The sequence below is a fragment of the Saccostrea cucullata genome, unplaced genomic scaffold (genome assembly GCF_032062105.1).
Source record: "Saccostrea cucullata isolate Sc308-1 unplaced genomic scaffold, CSIRO_AGI_Scuc_v1 ctg3056, whole genome shotgun sequence".
In the NCBI taxonomy this organism is placed as follows: domain Eukaryota; kingdom Metazoa; phylum Mollusca; class Bivalvia; order Ostreida; family Ostreidae; genus Saccostrea; species Saccostrea cuccullata.
Window position 1 is genome coordinate 1,750 of NW_026933881.1, and position 9,407 is coordinate 11,156.

Here is a 9,407-nt window from a genome sequence, read left to right on the forward strand (position 1 = left end):
ATGCTCCTTAGAACTGCGCAGCTACAGAATTCAGCAAAACCTTAAAAAATCCAAAAAAATACGCAAACTGTGCATTAATGTTCTCTCTACAACCATTTGTTGAGAAAATGTCTAAATTTTGCACTTTTAAATGATAATTTCAAGTTCAAAACAATATTAATGTATCGTTGTCTTTAAAAAGAGTGTAAAGAACCATGAAAGTAGTTCATGGATAGCAGCACGTGGTCTATTTTTAGCACAGAATTTTGTTTTCCAGACCTCTTCTTAATATGGAAGGACATAACAATCTTTAAATGTAGAAGAGAATTACAGTTGCAAAATATTTCAAATAATATGAACACTTTTAAAAGAGGAAATGTGTTATAGTGTTTCTTGAAGAAATTTATTTAGTATTATTATCGAACAGTTGTTAAATAGTGTACGTATTGATATAAAAAAATCTTAAACTCTTTGATTCCAGGTAAGGAAAAATGAGCATCATCAAAGTTAAAGATTAAGAGTTTGTAAGTTTGAAACAGATAACTTATAATATCTATCAAAAGTTTAATGATCACCATTGAAACACAAAGAAATTAAACACATAAAATCGATATGAATGACCTTGTTTTAGTACCTACTAGTACGAGGGGTGATCAAAAAGTTTGCGAACTATCTCTATACATGTATATCTACAAAACCACAATTTAGATTAGAAACAAATTTGGTGCACAGAAGTTCTATAAATAGCATATGCTGAATAAAGTTTTGCTCACAATGTGAAAATAACGTCATTATGCAGGTACTTGTGACGAAAAATGGTTGTCTCAGTGGAACTCGTTCAACAAACGACTAAAATATTTATGGTATATCTTAAAAATGCCTTTGAAATATCGTATAAGAAATTATTCACAGTTTATTAAGACAAATGACTTCCTATAAATTCAATCAATGATTGGATAGGTCGTTTTAGTGAAGGAAGGCAGATGGTTAAATATGATACTTGTTATGTTGCCCGGTGAAAGCAGTTTGAAAAGGGATGTGTTTTTAATTAAGCAATATGCTATCAAAGACCTCCAATTTACACTTTGAAAAATACTTGAATATTTCAACAATAATATAACTATCAAATACCTAAGATATCGTTTACTTTTTGATCACCCCTTGTATACTCTGTCAAATAAACATTTACAATTTTCATTACAGCGGAGCAACATTTGAAAAGCAATGAAATCATTCAGAGTGGGTTAGAAGATTTTATGAATAAAAAACTTTTTTCCTATTTGCCCATTTTGTCAAAATGACAATTTTACAGAGTAAAGAAAAAATATCAACATTATTAAATATTTTATACCATCTTTAAAATGACGTTTGGTGGTCCTCCCAACTCAGGGAACAATTATTGGGTCGGTATTTATAGGTGAGAAAAAAAATCCTTAAAATTTAAACATATTTGTTGACGGGAAAAAAAACGTGTAATGGGATGTAAAAGAAAATTGAGTCGGGCCATTTCTAGGCAGTAGATCGGGAGAGAGGGCAACCAAATATTTTTATAACAAATGGTCTTATAAGGCTAGTACATATTCCATCACATACTTAGTAATGCAAAATGTTTGAATCTTTGGCACTATTTTGAAAAACAAACAGAGGATTTTCGGGGTGGGGTGGGGGTGGGGGGTTAGCGTCTCGCTTTTTTTTTGCGATGATAGACATAGCATATGCAATGGACCTTTCTTTGCAAACATTGTGCTTGCTTCTAAATTTCAAAGAAACAACTCAATATATATTTTATCAAGTTTCGTATGTTCAATGAGCGAGAACTTACAACGTTGTCAACATAATGAGACATGATGCGTTTTTATGTCCGAACATTACTCCATACAATGTGTGGGTCATTGCAAACAATCTAGCTATTTATGTGAGGTGCCTGAAGGAAATCTTATAAGTGCCTATTTTTTCTATCTAACTGCTAAACAAAATAGACATATATACCAACTTTTCGAATGTAAGACATGTAATTACACTTTGTTTTTCATGCACCGCATATTGTTTAACATTTTCAAATTAAATGCTAAGCATCCTCCTTGCAGTGCCCCATTTGAAAATAACTTCTATCGCCACAGAAAAAAGACCCGACGTAAACACATGTTTGGGACATTTTTTTTATCTTTTTTCTTGAGTTTTAAAGAAACCAACAAATTATCAAGACTAGTTCCATGAAAAAATAAATATAATCTTGGTAATAAACGCATCTATCCACAGCAGATATATGCACATGCCAACCACGTGCTCAGTGGAATGATATTAACGAGGAAACTCGAGCTGTAAACAGAACAGTTTTTCCCGATTTGCTGAAGTGGGGTTAAAATCGCGTTTTTTCATTAATCAGACGATGCGATGCAACAAATAAAAGTAGCAAGTAATATCACCTAATAATTATTACTTAGTAATTTCTTGTCTTGATGTTATTATGGTCGCATTCATTCTAAAATCAATGTTATTCGAACTCTGTGTGACAGAGGAATGGCGGACGAAATAAACACATGGCCTCAGGAATACACCCATATGACAAATCAAATTTTCAAGAATTATGGATAATGACAAGAAAAAAGCGAAACAAATGGTTGTAGCCATATTATCAATGAATCGAACTAACTCCATTTTCAATGCATTTTTCATCTCATGAATGCTGTAGCTGTGCAGTTCTAACATGATTAATTTCCTTCTTATCAAGACAAAATAAACTTAATTATTAACTAATTTTGGTCTCTAACAGTAGGTAATAATTAGTGCATTAGCACTTTGAGTAACTTTGGGCTAGTTTAGTAGAGTATTAAGCGCATTCTTGGTATTTCTTAGTTTACACCAGACTAGATCCAATATAGCTTGTATATCCCCCTTAAGAACCCTCTCTACACTGCACACTATATTTTTCTGCAGTTAGAGGTTCTTCCCTTAGATCTAAATACTAAAAAAATGAAATTTACAATATATTACTCAGTTAGTAATTAATATTAGTATCTTAACATTTTAAAAGAAAAAAAAATAATTGAACATTTTGTTTGTATTTATTTTCTCTATTGAAGTAATTAACAGTGATATTTCTATTCAGTGATACTGTGTTGTCTTTGAACATTTTTCCCGGGGGTAAATGCCACGCTCCATACAGTGAAAATTAAATAAATAACCTCAATATTAATTCCTTTATACAATATATTTTTCTCAAAGTCTAAAAAAATTTGCACTTGTGTAGAGAGGGTCCTTAACAGCAGACGCTTAATCCACTGCGCCATGCGGGCGAAGTGACAGATGGACAAACTTACACACGAATGAGATTTAACAACGTCCCCATGCTTTTGCGAGAGCGGGGAACAAAAATAGCAGTAAATAAAGACCAGCTCCTGGAAATTTTTTAAGCATTGAACTGTTGAACGCTAGTTTTGAAATACTACGCTACAAGTAATGGCTGACGGAAGATTTTTTAAGTCAAAAATTGGAAATCATTTTTTGAAATGGATTCGAAACAAAGTTTTAAAATGCTTTTGTGTGTATTTCAACGGAGGAGTAAATCTTCCTCGGTGACACATGCAGTATATAAGCACTTTAGCCGCCAAATTCTTTACCCCACGATTTTTGCGTTTACTGTAGAAGACTGTGTATCTTATTCTAAGTTTCTTCAAAGTATTTACTTTGAGTGTAATAAACTGGATTACTGGTTTATTTTGCTATAAGAACATTAATAAATTACTTGTGCCGAATCCAGTGTTGGAATCTGTCCTACAAAAGACCCGGTGACAATGGCACCCAACGTGGGGCTGATTCTGTTTATCCATTTTTTTTTTTATTATTTATTAGCTGTCATTTTGAAAGCGCTGTCGATTTCATCGCGCATTGTGTGTGGTGTTCATTATAACGTGTTGTCCACTGTCAATGTATTTTCTGAATTTTTGTTGAATGTTGTACATGTTGGTGTTCAACGTACCTCCCATTCCCCAACCTATTTTTTTTCCCTGCGCAGAGCGACACACTATACTATACAGGTATTACTAACCCAGCAACTGCACGACGTGGGACTCTTGGACAGCTTGGACTGACAATCAGGTATTTGTGTTCTCAGTTATCAATGTCACTGTGTATATATTTTGAGTTTGCATGTGTGTGATAGTGTTTATGTGCAGCCTGTTGATAAATGCGCAACGCGTTATTTGCTTTTATTTTGCTTGAAATTTGTTTTCATCATTTGCAATTTGAAATCAAAATGTCAAATACTGAAGGAGCAACAGGTGATATGGGTGATAAGAAAGAGTTGCAAGATCTCATCGATTCAATTAATAGTAAACAACAGTTGAGAGTTTTGACAAAGGAAGAGTATGACAGGTTAGTCAATAAGGAACCCCCTGCAGGTGTTACATTTCAACTCCCCACTAGTACACCTAAGGTTCAACTCAAGTTTGGTGAAGGAGCTATTCCTAAATTTGCACCCAAAGAATCATTACTTTCACCAAGGTATTTTAGCCCATCTGCTCTGTATCATGACCCAAATCCTGCTCTGTGTCAGATTCCCAACCCTAACTCTGTTAAACTACCCACATTTAGTGGAAGTGAACCACTGCAAAAAGGAGAAGTAAGTTTTGATGTGTGGTCTTATGAAGTTAGGTGTTTGAAAAATCAATTACCTGAACATGTTTTGTTACATTCTGTTAGAAGTTCGTTAAAAGGCTTAGCCAGAGAGATGTTAATTCCTCTCGGAGAGTTTGCTACTGTCAATGTTATCCTGATGAAGCTGGAAGATTTCTATGGAAATGTCAGCACCGCAGAGAACATCATGCAGAACTTCTACAGTGATCATCAGAAAGAAGGTGAGAGCATTGTTGCCTATGGCTCACGATTAGAACAAACTGTTTCAAAAGCTGTTAGACTTGGTCATGTAGATGTAGTAGCAAAAGATTCTATGCTAAGATCAAAATTTTGGTCTGGGTTGAGAAATCCCCAGTTGAGAAATGCATCTAGAAATAAATATGAAACTATCAAAGAATTTCAGACTCTGTTAAGAGAAGTTAGACAGATAGAGCAAGAAGAATTGAATTTAGCTATTGCTAAACCAGTTGAATATACATGTAGTGCTGTATCAACAAATGAAGCTTTAAATGTAGAGAAACAGCTTAGTGAAATACTGAGTCAGATGAAGAAGCTAGACTCTAGAATGAGTAAATTAGAACAAGATCAAAAGGATTTAACGAATGTAGAATATTTTCAGACATATAAGCCGCAAGAGAACTTGAACAACACAAGAGGCAACTCCAGAAGCAGAGGAAATTACAGATACCAGAACTGGAGAGGAAGAGGAAATTTCTCACAGCAGAACGGTAACAATAGAGGTTATGGTAAAAGCCAGAGAGGTAATGATTTAAACTAGCAGCATCTTCTGTTGCAGGGCGAACAGAAGATCAATTTGATAAAAGCCCTACTTTACCTCCCAATCAAGATCTATTGACAAGACTTGTAGGTAGTCCAAATAAAGCAGATATTACTGTATTTGGTACCAAGACCAAGGCACTTATTGACTCGGGGTCTATGGTTACATGTATTTCAGAATCTTTCTATGAGTCTCTCAAACCTATGCCTGAACTGTTAAGTTTGACAAACTTTGGGCCTAGTGTGAGAAGTGCCAATGGCAGTGAACTACCATACACATGTTATATAGAGATGCAAATCAATGTTCCTTGTATGAATGAATTTTCATGCCACATTCCTGCTCTTGTTGGACTTGAAACAAATTATACAAAGAATGTCCCTGTTATCATAGGTACTAACTTTACTCGTCTTTGCAGACAAAACTGTGAGATGATGTCTCAGACATCAGACATACCAGACGAGTGGCAGCTGGCATTCAAGAGCATGAACGATGAGACACCGGTCAGGACAACAAATAAACATACCATTACAGTTGCTCCAAATGAGACCAAAGTCATTAGAGGTATTGTAAAAAATGTAAATAGTATTGATTGTGCATTGACAGAACAAACTAATACCAGTCTGTCTGGTGATCTTGTCATATGTCCTAGAGTTATTCCCCTTACCCAGGGTAAACACACAGTTACCATTCCTGTTAGGGTGTGTAATCTTTCTGTCAAATCTGTTCAGATACCTCCCAAATCACTTTTATGTTCTATTCATGGTGTAAAGGTACTAGTAGTAGATTTTTGGTCTCCTGAATCTCAAAACCCAGGTAAGAAGCCCAGAAAATCTTTGGAGGATTTGAATTTACAGATTACTGAGGAAAACCTTACTCCAGATCAGGTAAGTGTAGCCAAGGAATTTCTAGGAAATTGACACACTTGTTTTCTGATGGCCCAACAGACATTGGCAAGACAAAACTATTGAAGCATGAAATCAAGTTAACAGTTGAAACGCCATTTAAAGTTGCCTACAGACGCATACTGCCAGGAATGTTGGAAGAAGTTAGACAACATGTTAAGGAGATGTTGGATATTTGTGCCATAAGACCATCCCAGAGCCCATTCTCATCTAACATTGTCCTGGTTAGGAAGAAAGATGGCAGTCTTCGATTATAGGAAACTTAACGCTCGTACCATCAAAGATGCCTACAACTTACCAAGAATAGATGACACCATAGACAGACTGATAGGATCCAAATACTTCTCAAAATTAGACCTGACAAGATCCTATTGGCAAGTGGAAATTGAAGAAAAAGACAAGGAAAAGACAGCATTTTCAGTAAGTGGGATAGGCCATGTTGAATGCAACAGAATGGGTTTTGGACTTAAAATGCCCCAGCCACATTCCAACGGCTGATGGAACGCTGTATGGGTGAGTTAAATTTAAGAGACTGTTTAGTGTTTTTGGATGACATCTTAATATTCTCTCAAACTTTTGACGAACATCTTGACCGACTGACTGCAGTGTTTAAAAGACTGGAAAAAATTGTTTAAAATTAAAGGCTAAGAAATGTGAGTTCTTTAAGCACAGCGTGACATACTTAGGCCATGTGGTAAGTAAGGAAGGAGTAGCCACTGGCTACCTCTCCAGAAAAGACCAAAGCAATTTCAACCTGGCAGAGACCTTACAACATCAAGACTCTCAGGACATTCCTCGGTTTTGCAGGTTATTATAGGAGATACGTCCAGAACTATTCCAAAGTGGTGAAACCATTAAACGACTTACTGAAAGGACACTCTACAAATAAGCAAGCTAAAGGTAAGACAAAGAACAAACCACCTCCATGGAAATGGGATGATGAGGAAGAGAAAGCTTTTCAGGAAATTAAAGGTAAGTTAACATCCCCACCAATCCTTGCATTTGCAGATTTTGATGCACCATTCACTCTGCACACTGACGCATCAACAACAGGACTTGGAGCTGTCCTTTACCAAGACCAAAATGGACAGAAGCGAATGATTGCAAACGCCAGTAGAGGACTCAAGAACAGCGAGAAACATTATCCAGCCCACAAGTTGGAATTTCTCTCCCTGAAGTGGGCAGTGACGGAAAAGTTCCACGATTACCTTTACGGGAATACCTTCAAGGTTGTAACGGATAATAATCCCCTCACTTATATTCTCACTACTGCAAGGCTAGATGCAACAGGATGGCTCGCTGCACTGAAGAATATGGAACACCGTAACTGCCTCATGTGGAGAACTTTCATTATATGCTGGTACTTTGTCATTATATGATGGTATTTTATCATTATATGGTGGAAAATGTACTTTTACCCGTCAACTTTATAACATGTATGACCATGAGTCTACAGGACATTGGGGAAGCAGGTAATTGTTCAGATGTATCACAACCCTCACCTTTATCCCTGACTCTATTCAGATAGATGACTGATGTGTTTTTAGTAATGTTGATTGGGCAAAGAACAGTCATCTGACAAGGTCATTAAGAGAGTAGTAGAATTATTACAAGGTGACTTTATCCCTTCAAATGCCACTTTAAAAGCAGAATCTCAAGAACTGAGTAAATTTTTGAGGGAATCAAGAAAATTGTGTTTGATTAATGGTATATTGTACCGAAAAACTGTGTTGAATAATGAAAATGTCAAACAATTGGTATTACCAGCTTCTTTCAGGGAAACAGCATTCCATTTATTACACAGAAATTTAGGACACCATGGCCGAGACAGAACTCTGCAACAGATGAGAGAAAATTTTTACTGGCCTGGTCTCGAGCATGACATCACAGAGAGAATCAGAACCTGTGACAGATGTGTAAAATTTAAATCTCCAGAGAAAGTATCAGCAGAACTTGTCAACATCAAATCATATCAACCTTTAGATCTTTAGTGTATTGATTATTTGTCTCTTGAGAAAAGCAAAGGTGGTTATGAGAATATCTTAGTAATCACGGATCATTTTACGAGATACGCCCAAGCTTTTCCATCTCGTAATCAAACTGCAAAAACTACAGCTAGAATTCTATTTGAAAATTTTATTGTACACTATGGTTTTCCCAACAGACTTCACAGCGACCAGGGTCGGAATTTTACCAGTCATGTCATCAAGGAGCTGTGTAAACTAGCTGGAGTACAACAGTCACGTACCACGCCCTACCACCCTATGGGAAACGGCATGGTAGAACGTACAGTTCAACCAAACGTTACTTAAGATCCTCGGTACGTAGAATGACAAACAGAAAGAGGATTGGAATTCGTAATTAAGTACCTTAGTTCACGCGTACAACGTTACCAAACATGACAGTACAGGTTTTTCGCCATTTTTTCTCATGCTTGGCCGACATCCGCGTTTGTCGATTGACGCATATTTAGGCTTAGATACCGGTTGTACTGAGAAGCCTAACAGTCGAGATAACTACTCTAAAAAACTTCAAAAACAGTTAGAATACGCTGAAGAGAATAAAAATGACTTTAGACATCCTCCCCCTTAGAAAACAGGGACCCCACCATCATTGTTTTTATTATTATTTTTTATTTGCTTCTCAGGAAATCTTGGGCTGGATTTTTTTTTACTGAGGTGTGACATCCCCCCATTCCGAAAAAAAATTCTGGATCTACGCCTGTAATAGTGTACATACTGAATGTCCGCAACGGGAGATAACTTGACAATGTGAAATTTGTCGACTGTGGCATGCGATGATCTTTGACCCTTTTTGAACTTCAACCTAACCATTTGTATTTATTTATTTTTAATTATGCAATCTATACTAAATCTTGTACTTACCGAATGTCATAGGTCCTGACAACGAATTCATGAAATATAATCCATATAATCCAATTAAAACACAAATGATTTTAACTGACCACAATGCATCGTCAGCATACATGTGCTAAATAATCTCATTCAGCAAACCTTTGCTGATTCCGTCGCCTTCATTAGATGAAGTATGAATCGGCCGAGTGGTGGTATCTAATAATATGATATTGGGTGACGCAAACCCTATGTGAATGT

The 9,407-nt window shown here is 36.1% G+C and overlaps 1 protein-coding gene across 1 annotated transcript; it reads left to right on the top strand.

Annotated features, from left to right (window-relative positions):
* The first annotated feature begins 4,055 nt into the window (after positions 1-4,055).
* On the top strand, positions 4,056-6,309 carry LOC134239537 (uncharacterized). Its single transcript, XM_062721707.1, has 2 exons — positions 4,056-5,375; positions 5,570-6,309. Exons 1-2 carry the CDS (start codon positions 4,166-4,168, stop codon positions 6,307-6,309), a joined length of 1,950 nt encoding a protein of 649 aa, XP_062577691.1. The 5' UTR covers positions 4,056-4,165.
* Positions 6,310-9,407: the final 3,098 nt, after the last annotated feature.

Bases quoted from the DNA above. Each gene is read 5' to 3' on its own strand.
- LOC134239537 (XM_062721707.1), top strand. From the start codon at position 4,166: ATGCGCAACGCGTTATTTGCTTTTATTTTGCTTGAAATTTGTTTTCAT. The intron at 5,376-5,569 runs GTAATGATTTAA...CATGTATTTCAG, and splicing joins TTATGGTAAAAGCCAGAGAG to AATCTTTCTATGAGTCTCTC.